Source organism: Monodelphis domestica, chromosome 6 (assembly GCF_027887165.1).
Source record: "Monodelphis domestica isolate mMonDom1 chromosome 6, mMonDom1.pri, whole genome shotgun sequence".
NCBI lineage: Eukaryota > Metazoa > Chordata > Mammalia > Didelphimorphia > Didelphidae > Monodelphis > Monodelphis domestica.
Genome location: NC_077232.1, coordinates 245,862,103 through 245,880,237, shown reverse-complemented (window position 1 = coordinate 245,880,237; position 18,135 = coordinate 245,862,103). Strand labels below are relative to the sequence as shown.

The following is an 18,135-nucleotide window of genomic DNA, read 5'->3' as shown; positions in this document are numbered from 1 at the left end:
AGGTTTTTCTTTCTTCCCTTTGTGCCCTCTGGAACCTCTACAGAGCTAGAAGGGGCAGAGATGATCTAGTCCAATATCCACATCTTAGAAATGAGGAAACTGAGGCTTGAGGAGGTTAAGTGACTGCTGGAGATGATACACAAGAGATGAGACTAGATGCCAGGTCCTTGTCTAGCAGAGTAACTGCTGTTTCACCAGGTTAACATTTTTTTTTATCACATTAAGCCTATGTGCTTCTCCTAGATAGGATTTTTAATACAATTTGTGTACAGTTATTTGTGTACATGTTGGTTTCTTCACATATAAGATCTTCATAGGTAGGGGATATCGATTCTGATTTTATACTTCCAGTACCAAGTATAGTTCTCGTATAGAAAAAAAGAGAAATTGAATTGCAGATAGTACCTAGTTCAAGTTCTGTGACTCACAAGTTATAGGACTTTGTATGTTATATAATTTTGCTGAATGGTACTTATTTGCTTTTTACAATGAGAAGGATCCACTATGGAATTTTCACGTTCCTTTCAGCACTATGATAAACACAGTATTATTTTTTAATGTGAAATAAATGGTTGTGTAGAAGCACAACTTAGACACCCACCAAGGAAGAATAAAAAATCTTTTAATTGGAATATTAAAAGCTCTATTATAAGCCATTGTTGGTGAATAGAACTCTGGGGAATATAATATTACTCATTCTTTTTTTTTTTCTCCTAGGACTTCACTGACTACATTCTATCCTGCTTTATAATTTAAAATATATTACAATTCTAGGAGAATCTAGATGCACAAAAGGTGTGAAGTAGTTAACTTTACAGTGTCTTACCAGGAAGAGAGAATTGAAATAGCAAATTAGAATGAGATAAAAGATAATCTTTCTCTTTCATGAGAACTGTGCTCTCTCATATCTACACTAAAATGAAAGGAAGCCTGCCTTTTTCAAACATAAAGCCAATTCTCACAGTCCATCTAAGAGAGAACCAGGAACGTTAGCACAGGTGGAATGTTTTAATTGGACTCTAGGAATAACTTATTGCTGAAAAAATGCCAACTAATCTCTGTGTCTCACAGTAAAACTGGCTATAATTTCAGAAGAGATGCAAGATGGAGACAGTAAAAGGCATCAAGCAGAAAGTTAAGCAACCTCCCCTTTCATTTTCTAGGATCAGAGTTCCTTATTTATCATTTCTTTTAGCTGCAATGGAGCTGAGAAAACAAGGTAAGTCATCTGCTCATGGGCTAGGAAGGGAGAGACACAGTTCTTTAGCAATTCCTCTCTCCATTCATCTTGGCAGTTATAGAGAAAGGATAAAGCAGTTGGTCCTTAGCCCTCTGTTAAAGGACTTCAGGGATTATCACGGAAGGCAAGAGTTAGAGCATTAGAATGAAGAAGGAAACATCAGGGACTGAGAAATGAGAATTAAAAAACTTATTCAAATTCATCTCAACTCAACTCAAAACACATTCATTAACTGCCCACTATTTGCATGAAACTGTAGGACTTGCTATAAAGAACATTTCTTTTTCATTCCTAATACAGTTTTTATTCATTTTTATAAATCAAAGAAAAACATAAGAACTGATTAAAAGCCTGAGATTGCATTTGGTAGGGGTAAGAGTAGCACATTTTTAAGTGAATAAATTTGGTAAACATAAAAATTAAAATAAAAAAGACATTTGATAAACACATAAAACTTTTTAAAAATGAATTTAAAAAGAAGGAAATATGGAGATTATTTTTATGACAATTATGAGTCAATTTTGAAAAGGATAAAATCCATAATGAGAATTACAATGAGTTCTTGTGCCTATGTCCAAAAGGCACAAAACTGTAGTAGAATGTTCTCAATTGAATATAATATTCTATCCCTGATTTTTCCATGACATTTCAGACATGTTTCCATGGAAATTTGTGAGTATGAGAAATTCATTAAGATAAAAGCTAACTTTTTTTAGGTTTAACAATTTTTAAAAATTGCTACTTTTTGTATTAGAATTAATACTAAGTATCATTTCCAAGGCAGAAGAACAGTAAGAGCTAGGGAGTTGGGTTTCAATGACTTGCCAAGGCACACAGTTAGAAAGTATCTGAGTCCACATTTGAACCTGGCTCTCTCTCTCTACTGAGCCACCTACCTGCCATAATTGCATTTTTAAGCACCTGTAAAATAATTTATATTTGGGGGAACCATCAATACTTAAACTTTAAGACCAATGCCACTGAAATCATTCCCATTTACAATGACTATGAAGGATTAAAACATCCCTTTAAAGTAACCTCATAAAGCAAGTAGCACTAATATTATCATTCCCATTTTTGAAATACATAAAATTAAACTCAGAGGGATCCAAGTAACTTGTCCAAAGTCACAAGCAAAGTTCAGAATTGGAGTAAGAATATAGGTTTTCTTACTGAATCTACTTTTTTTTTTTCCTGCTATATTAGTCTTCTTTCTCATATTGTCTGCAATGTTTAGGTATTCAAATTGATTATGTTAAACTGAAAAAGTAGACTTTCTACTTGTGGAATATTTATATAAAAATACCTTTTACTTTTTTGGGGGGGTTCTTTTTCTCATGTATTTTGGAAAATGCTTCTGCCATACTAGTACTTTCCATAAGCAAAGTTGGAGGAGAGAGGGCATTCAAGGTAGTGTATTGTCATAAAGATAATAGGATATTTGGGGAATAGACACTCAATAATTGCTTGAACAATATTGAAATGACTAAAAAATTACAACATAAAAAACAAATTGAGTACTTTGACCACTATTTGGAAATATCGAATTGATTGAGATGTCCATCAATTGGGAAATGGCTAAACAACATTGTAGCATATAATTATGATGAAATACTGCTAAGCCATAAAAAAGGATGAACAGGTTAGTTAAAAAAAGAAACAAACATGGATTTACATGAAATTATGAAGAGTGAAATAAACAGAAACAAGGGAACATTTTATATATCAACAAAAATATTGTTTGAAAAATAACTTGTATACGTCCATCTACAGAGAAAGAACTGATAAATAGATAAGCATGATATAGTTTTATATATGTATATATATATTTTTTCTTCAAATGATACCTTTTTAGAGTGCGGAGGAGTGGGAATGTGGGTGATACCTGGGAATTTTAATATAACAAACAAATAAATAAATTTAATTTTGTTTTTAAAACAGGTAGGTTTGGTCTATGTTATGAAGGACCTTGAAAGCCATGTTAAAGAGCTTTGACTTTATTTGGTAAATAAGGAATTTTTGAAGTTTTTTTAAAAATCTAACTTCTGAAATATTTATCTATTATCATTATATAAGATAAGCAGCTAGATGGCCAAGTGGATAGAACACTAGTCCTGACCTCAGAAAGACCTAAAGTTTCAAATAATAACTTCAAACACTAGATGTGTGACCCTGGGTAAGTTGCTCAATATTTGACGGTTTCATTTTACTAATCAATAAAATGAGGATAATAGCTCTTCTTTTGCTAGGAATGTTGTGAGGCTCAAATGAAATAATATTGGTGAAGTGTTTTGCCAACTTGAAAGAACTACATAAATGCTATAATAATAGTAACTGCTAAAGAAATACTGATGACCATAGAACTACTATAAATATTTATGTTTTTATTATGATTCTATATAATAATATTTTACATAATTCTATATATTTCTATAAAATTCTATGTAACAATTCTATATAATAGTAATAAGCTCCATTCTCTGCTTCCCAGCCCTCAATATGACATCATCATCATTGTCATCACCTATGCTCTCAGAGGATTGGAGGCATCCAAAAGAAATGCTGATTCTGAATTGGCTTGTAAGATATGAATTAAAGAATTCTTATTGAAGGTTGATTTGAATTCAGCAGATCTGATGTTAAAAGAGAAAACAGTAGGATTTTGGTGGCATAGTCTCTATTGGGGAAAGAGCTAGCTACGTTAGCTTGGGTAGATAGGAAGGAAAGAGTGGGCAATGAAAATTCTGTGTGGGTGCTAAAACATTCAGGATGAAACTGGTAGCTATTTGCAAACGTGGTTAGAAACCCCAGGATTTAAATCTATGTATAGATGATTTCCTTTCTCCTTGTTCCATTTCCTGTATATATTCATTCTTGGAAGTGGTGTCTTTAAGATGCCAAAAACTTTTGTGGGAAAAACCCCACCCTTTTATGTGAAATAATGTTGTTGGAACATATGGTGGATTTACATTTTTAGCTGTCTGGCTGCCTGTTCTGATGTCATGTAAGCAGCCTGGACAACCTGAAACCCTTACCTGTACCCTTTTCCATTATTTTCCTGACTTTCAAAGCAATGATTTTATACTACAAGCTTTTAGGATAGAAGGTTTTGGGGAGGTTTTTTTTGGTAGCTGTCAGTTCAATTATTACTCAAAAGTTGGAAATTCAATGAGGAAAGGAGACTATCTGGAGATCTAAGGGATAAGATGAAGAAGAGAAGCTTTTTGTCTTTGGAAAATAATTTATAAAACAGGAGAAAAATAAAGCTTCTTTTCCTTACTTACCAAATGTCTTATTTTTTTTAAAATCTGAGAATATAGCCATTATATTATTATTTATGTAGGTCTACTATTTGTATACATGAGGACAATGTTCAAAAGCATCTTTTCACTCTGAATTAATTACAATTTTACTTACACATTTATAATAAATTTACAATTATTCAAATACTCCAAATATTTCTAAACAACTATGATCTCAACAATGAGTATTTGCTTTAGAAACAGAATGCATCTGCGAGAAGAGATCAATTAATTTGTTAGTTATGTCAGTGTTTAAGATGACTACTTCAAACAACAAAAATTTAAAATGCAGATTTTCAAATCCTCTGAAATAGTTCCACTGAGTGGAAATCCAAGTGATTTGAGCTACTTTTCCCACATATGTATGTTATGTATCATTTGTTAACAGCCAATCATTTTCTCAACTGCTTCTCCCCCCAAACTTCCATGGATTACAAAATAGCTATACTTTCCCTCTTTAAATCTTGACATTGGGCCCATTTCTCCATTTACTTAGTTGCAGAAAAAAACTTCTAAAAATGGAATCTTTTTTCTTCTCACTCCCATTTTCTCACAAGAACTAAACAAATAAACCAAAAAACTCCCTCTATATTATTCATGTTAAATAAAATGCGATGATTGGAAAAACCTCATTATCTCCAAAATGATATAAACTCTAGCCACCTTATTTTAAATGGTAAATTTTATTTCAAGCAGATCATATTAGATAAATTGAAGGAGAATATTCTACCCACCAAACCATGCCTGTTGGTCTCCTTGAACTTCTATGGCCAAGCCAAAGTCTGCAAGTTTCACAGCTGCTCCCTTGGATTTGCTAGCTAAAAGCAAGTTCTCAGGCTTTGTTTAGAAAGAAAAAAAAGATTGAGATAAGAACATACTTTAAGCAATTATTAATAACTAGAAACATTCGAAAAAAGGAGAAAGAAAAAAAGTCATGCATCATCCTCTCCACGGGAGAATGTCATTCCTAAAATCCCAGGGAAAATACGGTTAGCAAATTAGTGTAAACTGGCATGTGGGCAGGTTTCAGACAGATGCATAAACTTACTGGAGAGCATATGGGATGGAGGAGAAGATATACGTGGGGATATTTCGAAATTAAAAGTTAGCACATGTTTCTGACCTACTCACATGCTTCTGAATGCTCCGTTAGGTCCAATAGGCTATAGACATTTATTTTAAAAAGAATTTTTATAAAGTACAGATAGATATTCACCATAGTAGTGAACTTGGCCAAAAATATAACAAGGTTTGGAGCTATAAGCATTTGGCAAAACTTTTAATGAAGTTTTAAACAAATTCAATCCTAGCTGATGAAAACATTTTAGATACAATTGTGATGCTTTTTGATCCCTTGGTATTTTTATACAATTTTGTAGAGAGCTGAGAAAACTTTGTGCATTTTAATTTACAGGCTTAAATTGCTATTTTTAGAGTTTATTCATTAAAGAGAAGATTAATATTACTATTTGCCAAATGTTATAGTTGGAGTCATTATGTTATTTTCAATTTTAACTAAAAATCAATATTTATTTTTTCAGAAGATAAGTCAAATATTTGAGTACATTTTATTTTCTTAAACATAATTTGAGGAAAATAATTTCCTTAGATATTTATCATTCTTCTAGGCTCATTGGTTTGATCTAGGAATGAGGCTGTGGCTACACCACTGTTTCCCAACTAGTTCATTAAGACACATTGATTCTCCAAACAGATATTATTATCACATGACAAGTCCTATATTTCCATTGTCCCCTTGGGTGAATTTTTTGGCCAAATAGATGGGCAAAAAGTGTGTTTGAGGGGGGTAGTATAAGAGTGTGGATAGAAAGACGGCTGCAGAGCAGCAGTGAGGCCACTCCAGGTTGTGTTGTTGTCCCGGAAATTTCTTACATGTGTCATAGACTGAAGGTTGGGAAACACTGGATTTGATATTGCCAAAACAATTGTTTGAAAAATCCAAGAAAAAATTCCAATAAATGGATATTTAACTCTATGATATAAGACAAATGATTTTTTTTCTTGTAGAATTGACTACTTTTTTGATGGAGTTGGTTTATTCTGTTGGTTGTTTTGGCCTTTTGTAAACACAACCAAAGTCAGTATTAAATGTATTAGTTAAGTCAGGCATGCAAATTAGCAGAGACCCATAAACCAAGGACTTAAGGAAATTAGCTAAAGCCTAAAATAAACTAGATTATAAGGAAGTAAGAATTATAATAAAATATCATACTTTTTCAGACTCCTGATGCTCACTGCCATCAGATGCATTGTTACTAAAGTACTTAGTAAGAAAGGGAAGTTTTAGAAATTTCTGAGGGTTCATCGGAAAATTCTTGTTTAATTTATGTTCAGAACTTTTCATGTAACAATTAGATTATTGGTGTGGGCTGAAGATACTTTAACATGAAAAAATATTTCCACATTTCAGAAATATAAATAAGCCACTAAAATTCTATGTTCAAAGACATAAAAGTAACAAAAAGTTACTATTTGACATACATATTTAATGACTAAAATTAGTCAAGTAAATTAATTATATCTTTTGAATTAAGTTCTTAGTTATCACTTCCTTGAACAAATGAGTGACTTATAGAAAACCACAGTAAACTGTAAGCAATGCTTAATTCTATGTCTTTGTTGCTCAAAAATTCGAAGGCATCAAAATGTCATATTGTTCTCCAATGATACATACATATATTTTAATTCATCAACCACACAGTGATATCATAACATTAGTGTCACAGGAAGCAAGAAGTGCAATCACCTTTGAGATCATTAGGACTTTCTGTGAGATTGGATTGTGTTGAGTAAATGCCATTGTATTTAGTAAGTAAGCTTCAATTTGTACATAGGGCATTTAATCAAATTGCAAAATCAACAACCTTCTGGGCAGCACTGTGTGACCTTAGACATCAGACAGCTGCCAATTCTGGATAAATGGAATGCCTTGGATGTCTATCGTGCATGAACTTTGAATGACTGGGGCATATATTTGTTACTACAGGAGGAGACCTGAAGACTTCACAGCATTACTCTGTGAGTCATCCAGGAAAATAACAAATCAGTTCAGATTAAAGAGCTTTACCTTGCACCCACAAAGACTGTTCAGCTGCAATTATGTATATGAAAAAGGCAGAGCTATTTGAAAGCACTTAAGTGGGTTATTATTATTATCACTGGAGTTGTCATATTTCAAGCACTCTATATAAATGATCCTTTATGCAAATCTATCAAAACTATGGAATGATCAATCAGATAAACTAAGAAATTGGTAGGGCAATTGTTCACCTTATAATAAAGATATTTAAAAACATTTCATCCTAAAATCTTTTTAAATTTCTCTGTCTCTGTCTCTCTCTCTCCCCCCTTCCTTTTTCCTCTCTCAAGGAACATTAAGTTATAATTCAATTTATTTTTAAAAAATGATTTACATGCATCTTTTATGGCAATATTTATCATATCAAATAATATTGCAATTACTAGAGCATGTTTGTGTTCACATGCTTGCATGTGTCTATATTTACTCTATATATGGTATCCCAATAATAGTCTTAGGGAAGTTTAAAACTTAGCAGCTTCTTAGAATTAATTATTATTATTATTATTATAAGTTAACAAATTTGAAGCTTCTTAATGAATGTATAATAAATAACAATAACTCCATGTTATATACAGAATGACTCCTTTCCTTTATTCAGGAAAGATGCAGGAAAATTATAGGATCATAGATTCTTTTGAACTACAGTAGAAAGGATCTTGGACCTCATTTGGTCCAAGACATTAAGTGACTTCCCAAGGTCACACAAGTAGTAATCAAAACAGCTAGAATAGGATCCCAGGTTATTTCACAAGTCCAATCAGTTTACCATGGTACCAGAAGCTTTACTCATGAAAAGTTTATCAGGTTGGAATCAAAAGAATCTTGTGGAATTAGTACTAATTTTTTTAAAAAATAAAAACCCTTACCTTCTGTCTTGGAGCCAATGCCAATACTGTGTATTGGCTCCAAGAGAAAAGAGTGGTAAGGGCTAGGCAATGGGGGTCAAGTGACTTGCCCAGGGTCACACAGCTGGGAAGTGTCTGAAGCCAGATTTGAACCTAGGACCTCCCATCTCTAGGTCTGGCTCTCAATCCACTAAGCAACCCAGCTGCCCCCAAGTTAGTACTAATTTAAAGTGGTTGTTGGGGCAGCAAGGTGGCTCACTGGATAAGGCCAGGCTTAGAGAAAGGAGGTCCCAGATTCAAAACTGGCCTCAGATGCTTCCTAGTTGTGTGACCTTGGGTAAGTCACTTTACCTCAGTTGCCACAATTCCAAACCAAATTAAAAAAAAATAAAGAAGTTGTTTTTCAAAAGATCATTTCTAAATCTATTGCTTGGAACTTACATATGCGGTTTTTTTAATATAAAATGATGTTACTAAAGGTTAACTACCTTTGGTATCATCATTTTATATGGAAGATACATAGGGTCTTGGGTTTTTAATACCAGAAAGTCATTTTAAGCCATAAAGCTGTACAATACTTCCTATAAAATCTAAACCTCTGTATATAAGAGAATTCCTTCTTCATCGTGTGGCTATAGTGACAGTGCTGGAAACAACTTTCTCTTTGAATCAGAGCAGGCATGAAAGTCTTTGCAGGGATCAAACCTCCCCAGTCCTTGACATAGCTGGACACGGTTATGGGAAGAATATTTGTATCTCTGATGCTTAAAAGTTTGGGGATGTCTGAACTATGAAATTCAATGTACTAAACACTTATTTAATTAACACTTCTGCATTTAACATGTATAAATAAATATATAACGAACTCCGCTTATGGGCTAATATATAAGAAGATAAAAGAAGAATATTTCTGAGATATTTCTTAAGTTTGTTCTGTTGCCACACCGACAGAGAGGCTTCTTATCCACTCCTCTGCTCCCTAATGATCTAGGCTTTTCCAGGACATCTGCTCAGAGTGTCAACAACCATGAATAGCATATCAGATGTAATACATAGCAACTGTTGCCAGTTTCCCCCCTCAACATTTCCAGGATCTTCTTTCATTATGATTCGAGAACTCTTTGAAACTATATAAAACATTCTTAGGTACCCAAGAATGTCGTTTCAAAGAAAGTAAGGGATGTGACTTAAAGATAGGTACTCTATGAAGGCTATCAATTTTTGATTCTCTATCCATTTAGAGAACCAGAGGATGTTAGCTTTAGAGCTGGAAGAAACTTTAGGAATTTCTAAAGTCTAATCTTTATATTTTCCAAATGGGGAAACTAAGGTCTAGAGAAGTTAAGTGTCTTAGTGGTGCATAGGGTAAATATATGCTTTTAGTAAGAATGTTTTAAATCGGTATCTCAGAAAGGAATTTATTTTCATGATTCATGTAACCAAGAGAAAAGATTCTAAATTAATTTTTTTTTAAATCTGCTTTCCTTTTGAGGATTGGGGTATTTCAGTAAGTAAATTACTTGTCAAGCATCTTTTATTTTGCAGTGTTTTCAATTTCTCTGGCTTTTTGCCCATGAAGATGTGAGCAAAGCTTCTAGAAAGAAGCAAACTCAAACTGATTGTGAATCTGACTTTAGATGAAACAAATTCCCTTCATTCACACATGGTGTGGCTGCTGGTTGGAAAGTCTTGGGCAACCCTGAGAATGAATGGGTAGGTGTTTGGCTTAGTGTGGAAGTCTCTACTAGATAAGGTCTGAAATTCCTTTAAGGACAGAGCTTTTTCCAAGACACCTCTGTTTTCATGCATATTTGGACATTATCAGTTGTTGGCTCAGAATTATGAATTGCATTGCTCCATACTTTTTTCTCTTAATGATGATTCTTATTCCTCTGAGAGGAGCACTCATCCAGCAACCTGAAGTCAGATCCATCCAAGGATGGTTTTAGGCAAATGGAAAGTTTGGGAACAAAGGAAGTATTTTACCTTTTCAAGTTTTACATAAAAACAAAAACAACCTGGCAGAAATCATCCTGGCACTTAACTTTGTCTTTTAAAATGTAAGTTTAAGCTGGATTGTAAAAAATGATTTGAAGAAGAATTTGGAGTTTTTTTAGGGGAAAAAGTTATTTCGTTTGTCAAATAATCCCAGAAGTTATATAAAAAACACACTGACTTATTAAACTGAAGTAATGACCATGGGGTTTAAGCTTTCTTTCCTTCCTTCCTTCCTTCCTTCCTTCCTTCCTTCCTTCCTTCCTTCCTTCCTTTTGGTTAAAGTATTTCAATATTATATTCTTAGAGGCTTATACCAGAATTTTATGATTCCAATGTGTCTAGCCAATTAGAAATCATTCCTACAAAAGACAGTCATTACCCACCCACCCCCGAAATAAGAAAGATGCTTTGATATAGTATATCATAGGATAGAGTTTCCAAATGACTTGAAATCTCCATGATCACAGTCTCGTGGAAAGAAACTTTCTTTTTTATCCAGAATTTTCTTGTATTATTATTATATACAACAAGACAATTTAAAAATGTCCAAGTATTCTTGTCAATTAGCTATGAAGCAATGCTTTTCCCTGTAAAAAACAATTGTTCTTTGGATTCAAAAAGGAAGAAATGAATATTGTAAACTGAGAATGTTAAGTTCACTAAAACATTTGGTTGAATATGTATTGCCAGTCTCACAGATGGCTGTTTTAAAAATATCATTTTTATGTGTTTTGAACTGAAGCTCTGCTAGTCTTAGATTTGTTGCTGTTCAGTCATTTCAGGAGTGTCTGACTCTTCATGACCCCTTTGGAGTTTTCTTGGCAAAGATACTGGAGTAGTTAGCCATTTCTTTATCTAGCTCATTTTATAGATGAGTAAACTGAGGTAAACATGGTTAAGTAACTTGCTTAGGGTCACACAGCTAGTAAATGTCTAAGCCCAGTTTTGAACACAGGAAGATGAATCTTCCTGACTCCAGGCCAACAATCTATCTACTGTACCACCTAGCTACCAGTCTTAGATGGCAATTCTATTGCAAATTGAAAAAAAGTTATCTATATGTTAAATTTTCTCCCTGATTTTTTATGTCACCTCTATTTCAACAAAGCCTTCACTTGACAAGTTTGCTAATAATTTCCTCATTGCCTGTATAAGAAAACACTTAATTTAATGTGAATGAAGGTAATAGTTACTGAAGTAATAACAAATAAGTAATAGACACTGCTTGTGTGTTCAATAAAACCTTCTGTTTTCTTCAAAATGAGAAAGAGGGAATAGGAGCTCAAATACCACTTTTTTTTAGTTGCTCCTATTAGAAAGTTTTCTGACTATATTTAAACCTTCTTTCTTCAATAAAATCAATATCCAGTCTCCAGGTCAATAAATTTTGGGGCCAGTGACTTCCTTTGGTCCTTTTTTCATAGCCTTGTCCAAATAGTTAATCAGTTCAATAAAGCCCCATCCACCACCCATGAATATTTTGTTTTTTTATCCTTTCATGCTCTGTTCCTTGTCCAAACAACTATTTCTGGAGGAAGTTATTAAACAGTGTTGACATGGTCCACTAGAAATTCACATTCTTTGATCTTAACTGGGTCATTAACCCTGCTTAAAACTCCTTTTATTCCTCTTCTTGTCAAAGTTAATTCTTCATGAATAAAGTTGCCGTGGATGAAACCTTTGTTTTGGTACTATTTCTTTTTAATTGTCTTTATTATTATTGTTTTATTTTTATTATTTTGCACTTGGAAATAATCAAGTAACACAAACTTTGTGTTTTATATAGAAGAAAGAAGATTGTATATAAAATTGTGATGGTTGGTGTCTATGTTAGCTAATTATTGTCAAGTTCATAACAAGAAACAGAATTTTTTTTAAAAGCCATATCATCCATATCATAAAATATCTCCTTTTTAACCTTGTTGAAGAGGAGCTTACTTCAACAAGGAGATGACAAACTCTTCCATCAGCTATCAGTTAACTTGTGTCAACAATGAAATTCAAAGGTAGCCATCACTCAGGTACTACCTTATTGCTGATGGTTAATAGCCTTCATTTTTGTTTTTTAAAAAACACATACAGATGTAGAATTAAGAGGGAGAGAAACTAATCAGACTCACAAAGATTGCAATTCTTTGGTGGAGAGTGCAGGCTCCACGTGGTCCTGAGCCTCCTGCAGGGAACCATTTGATTCCAGCAGAGAGTAAATCATGTGGCTAGCCTTCATGGAAGGCTGTGGATGGAAGAAGTGGTGTGATGAGGAGTTCATGGACTAAGTCTTCTGGACTCAAAGGGGAATTTCCTAGAAAAATGCTAATTTCTTCAATCTTGCAACCTAGAGCCAAAGAGAAGTAGGGAACGTCCAAGATGTAGATGGGCAATCTTGGTCCTAGCTCCCCACTAACATTATATCCTAGGTGGTTGTGCTAGCTGGGAGAAAAGGACTGAATAAATTAAATAAAATAAAACAATGCTGAATTCTTTATGGGGTGAGGATGGAGGGAACTCTCATCCATATTTTTCTAAGTTTGTAGAACTATATAATTCTCTGGGGAAGGGAGGGCTCACTTCAAGTGTGGGCTGCTTGCCTTTCTAATAAATCTAAGTGATTTCCTCTAGTGGATAGGAAGATGCAGGATAGTTCTATAATTCTACAAGACTATAGGTCCTTAGGTGATTTGGGATTCATTAGAAAGAGTAATAGGGATCTCTTGACTGTTCATGGACTTCAGTGTAACTCTTTGCATACCCTTTCTAGCAAAATAAAGACTATATATGATCTATTAGTAGCCTTCTATAAGCTCCCTTTCCCCTCTGTTTCTCTGTCTCTCATCTCCTCTCTGTGATATCTTTCTGATGCTTAGAAACTTACTGAGGTCACTCGTATACTTTATAAGAAAAAAAAAATCTTCCCTTGACCTCATGTTACTATTTTTTTCTGCAAGATTCATTTAAATAATATTATATACCCACTGTTTGTCTACTTTGCCATTATTCTTGACTCTTGGGTATCCAACTATTCTCCTAATATCATTCTCAAAGACATTCTCAAAGTTGGTTCTCAAAGACAACCAACGACCATTTATATGGAAAATCCAATGGCTTATAAATCTTGAGCCTTTAACTTCTTTCTTCAGAATCTGATGCCATTGGCCATGCTCCCATTGTCAATCTGCTTCTCTTTAAGATTTTGTAGGCTCATTCTATCTTCCTTCAGGCCCTTCTAAGTTTCCTTTACTAACCCAATCCAGTCATGCCTCTAGCAGTTCTGAACTAGATATGCTACTCTCATTACCCTCATTTTTTTTAAACCCTTACCTTCCATCTTGGAATCAATACTGTGTATTGGTTCCAAGGCAGAAGAGTGGTAAAGGCTAGGCAATGGGGGTCAAGTGACTTGCCCAGGGTCACACAGCTGGGAAGTATCTGAGACCAGATTTGAACCTAGGACCTCACATCTCTAGGCCTGACTCTCAAACCACTGAGCCACAAAGCTGCCCTCTCTCATTACCCTCTTGATCAACTCTGGGAATCAGAATCTTATATGTTCCTTTATCACCTCCAAATCTATATATCATTCTTAAATTCTCCCCTAAACTCCAGGGCTACATTTCTAATAGTTTGCTGGACATCATTTTCTAGAGATCCCAATGCTACCTGAATTATTTGCCCATACTCAAAAAAATACATCAGAGAATGATAAAATTTTGGATCTGGAAGGTTGTCATAGTCTACCTATAACCCAAGCATTAATTTCTCCTAAGATGACTACAATATAATCTCATCATTGTAATACAATATACTTCTTTTTGAAAGACTCCCTAGCATGTTCTCTACAGCAAGTCCTGGAGAGTCAGAAGAAAGACCAGGAAAGTTGCAGATGAATAAAAGCTTGGTAAAATCACCATCCTACCACATCTTGAAGATCTCTTATGAGAGTATGAAGATCTCTAGATGCAGGGTGACCCATTCCACTTGTGGCCAGCTCTAACTATTAGGCAAAACTTTTCCCTTTATTAAGCCACAAATATGACTTATTACAATAATCAACCTTTGGTCCCAATTATTCATGTGGGGTCCCAAATGAACAATGGTATATTACCTCTAGATGGATAATGCCCAGATATATATTGTTCTCCAAAGAGGTAGCCTCTCAAATATTTAAAGACAAAATATGAGGATCCCCTAAACCTTTTCTTCTCTAGGATAAACATCCCCAGTTTCTTCAACTAACTTTCTGCAACATGGCTTTAGATCTCATCACTAAAAACTTCCCTCCTCAAATCAACTCCAGTTCATCAGTGTCTCTTTTTGAAATGAAGTATCAGGAATTGAATATAGTGCATCAGTCAGTCGATCAGCATGCTCACTATGTGCCAGACACTGTGCTAAGCAATGGGAATACAGAAAGAGGCTAAAGATAGTGCCTGACCTCAAGAAATTCAGATGGGTGTTGATTGTTTGTACTATCACTCTCTTGTTTGGACATAGGATAGCACAGGAAAATATATAGTAAAGTGAATACTTATAATATAGCCCAAGGTGCAATTGACTTTGCTGCCAGTCACATTATACAATTGACTCCTTCTAAACTTGTAGCCTACTAAGACCAAAAGATCTTTTTCACATTAACCTTTCTAGTCAAGTTCCTTCTCCTTTGATATTCATGGAACTATTTTTTGAAGTGACTACATTTATCTCTATTAAATTTTATCTTCTTAGATTCAGTTTATCATTCTCACCTTTCACAAACTTTCTGCATCTTCATTCTACTATTTACTAATTTATTTCTCCCTCCCAGTTTTGGCTCATTCACAGATTTAATAAGTATGTCTTGAGTCGCCAATAAAGGCATAAAGAGACTTGATAAAGCTCTTTAGAGGGACCTTATCCATTAATAATTACATCTACTAAACAAATAGAAATACTGTCATTCTAAACCACATTTATCAACTTTTTTTAAAAAATCTTTAAAAATTCCAGAATTTCACATTCTCTCCACATTTTTCCATGTCCAGAACTGCATGATATTCTGGAGTGAATCTATATCCAAGTGACCCTATCCTGCATTTGCTTGCATTAGAGTTCCTACCCCTGTAGTCTGAATAATCATTGAGTTGATATTTGAAAGAGAAATGTACAATCTAATTTGATTCATTATTTTCAAGAACTACCATCACATTAAAGGAAGGAAATGAATAAATAGGATATAATGGAACTTATAGGCTCTCCTTTAGCGAACTTTTTTACTATCATTTTACTGTCGTAAGTCACCTATTTAGTTTTCATGGGTGACATGAACAAGGTCCTTTAGACTCTAGTGGGTAAGGAGTGAAACCTTCTTATCTTCAATGCCATGAGAAAGCAGGTAGGGTGGATAAAAAATCCATTTGTCACAGAGAATAAATCTGTCTTGAACACACACTAAAACAACTTTAGGATATTCAAGACAATTCCAAGGGACTCCTGACAAAAAAGGCTCTCCACAGCGGCAGAAGCAACTGATGGTGTCTGAATACAGATTGAAGCATATACCATTCTTTACTTTATTTCCTCCATGAATTTTGCTTTAGTGCAAATGATATGTGTCATCTTTTGCAACATGATGAACATGGAGATTTCTATTGCAAGACCGCACATGTACAACCTATATCATATCACCTGCTGACTTGGAAAGGAGGGAGAGACCATGGATTGCAAAATGCCAGAAAATAATTATTAAAATTTTATCTATATGTCACCTTTAAGAAATATTTAAAAAAAAACATGAAAGAAAACTTTAGGATGGAAGGGGCAAATTAATTAAACATGCTAACCTAAAAGAAGTCATTTCAGGGGTTTGGCCCATTCAGAGAAGAAAGGAAAGTTCATCCTACTTCTTGCCAATGGCAAGACATTATTTTCATTTTGATCAAAGAAGACTTTATGTAAGTCTCAACTATGCGTCACACAAGGGTAGGTTGTAATGAGTCAAAGAATTTTCAAAAAGTCATGGAATGAGTCATATTTCAGGCCTTTTTTTTTTGCCTTTATGAGCATAATTGCAGCTGAACAGTAGTTCGGAACTGTGGGGCGTCACAGCTACTCCAAAGGCATTACTCACCTTAAGATCCCGATGGACTACACCCATCTGATGGCAATGGAGCACAGCCTCCAGGATCTGCTGAATGCAATGACTGCATGCAAACACCAGGGGGCGCGTGTTAGTTCGAAGCGGACACTCACTATCTGTATACCCTCCGAGAGACCGGGTCACAGTACACAGCTGGCCAACGACTGCGGTCGGGGATGTGGACGGGGCAGGGGGAGGAAGGTGGGGGGCAGAGAAAGCCCCTCCAGATGTTTACACACAAAGCTCAGGTACAAAGGTACCGACCCCGAAGAGTCAGGATCCTGACAACCCCGTGACGCCAAGGCTTTGCGTTCAAATGAACGATTAATGTGGGCTGCATTTGATTTCGTGCAGGAGCTCGGGTCCCGCAGAAAAGCTCGTTAGGAAAAAAAAATCCAATTAGAAACAAAATGTGTAAAAAATAATAGTGTTCTGGGAGCCCTAAGTTTAGTCACCCCGCCCCCTCCATTTTTAACAAAAGCTCCACAATGAATGAAGTTTGGATAGATTGTTAACTTCTTGCGGTTCTTGTGGTCGGCGATTGTTAAGTCTTGCCTGGGAGTGGTGATCAGGCTCGAGTGGAGCAGATGTGTGGCCAGTGGTTCCGCTACTGTAACCCAAGGTCTCAGAACAGAAGTGGTGTTTAAATCTACAGACAGACATACATCACAGCCCAGGGTCAATGCTGGACAACGGACGGAACTTCCCCTTTCCCTGATCATAATGCACAAGTTGGGTTATATCTCTAATGATTAACCTAAATGTTAAGGCCTTAAAAAATAAAAATAAAAAAGCTTCCTTTCCTTTTGCTGTGATGTATGTTTAGCCTGCGGATGAGCAAACTGAAAAGAGACATCATGCATTTTTTTTTTAATCATTTAGTCATTTGGGGGGAAAGGAGGAAAGGCAAGGAGTCCGTGTTAGATACCCACCCTCTGCCCTTCCCCAGAAAGCTTCTGGTTATCAGATTCATAGGCTCCATATACTGACCTTCAGGTCCCTGTGAACTATGCCATTTAGGTGACAATGATTTACGCTTTCTAGAATCTGCTGTATACAATGACTGCAAAGATACAAGGGCAGAATGGGAGGGAAAACATTTTAAAGGCACATAATCACATTGAATTCAAAATAAAACGGGAGTTAAAAGGAAACACAAATTACATTTCTTCATGAGTCTTGGAATTTTACATCCAACTGGGATTGAATTATGCTAAAGAAAGCAATTTCTGGATCTAGCAAAAAGGAAAGACAACTTGACAACAAATTTGTGACTGGATCAGATAAAACAATTTGTGCTTTTCATTGAAAACATACAAATCCATTTGTATGTCCATGTCTGTTGAGAAACCATATTTTTCTCCAAAAAAAAGGAATTTTGTTAAAACTTCCCATAACAAGAATCTTGGGAAATTATGCAGTGAAGGGCAGATTGGAAATTGGCATTTCTCATGCTCAGAGGAAACTGTTTAAAATCTGAGGTCACAAGGAAACATAGGTGTCAAAACATGAGGATAAACAGAGATGGTGGTAAA

General features: G+C 34.9%; 1 protein-coding gene across 9 annotated transcripts in view; it reads right to left on the bottom strand.

The window, feature by feature from the left end:
• Positions 1-18,135, bottom strand: part of CAMK2D (calcium/calmodulin dependent protein kinase II delta) — a 363,055-nt gene that overhangs the window by 76,132 nt on the left and 268,788 nt on the right. For all 9 annotated transcript variants that reach the window (XM_056803000.1, XM_056802996.1, XM_056802995.1 and 6 more), the window contains exons 6-7: positions 17,591-17,663; positions 5,277-5,379 (exon numbers count right to left, since the gene is read on the bottom strand). In XM_056803000.1, coding sequence (XP_056658978.1) covers positions 5,277-5,379; positions 17,591-17,663 — 176 coding nt within the window. The remainder of the gene's footprint in view (positions 1-5,276; positions 5,380-17,590; positions 17,664-18,135) is intronic.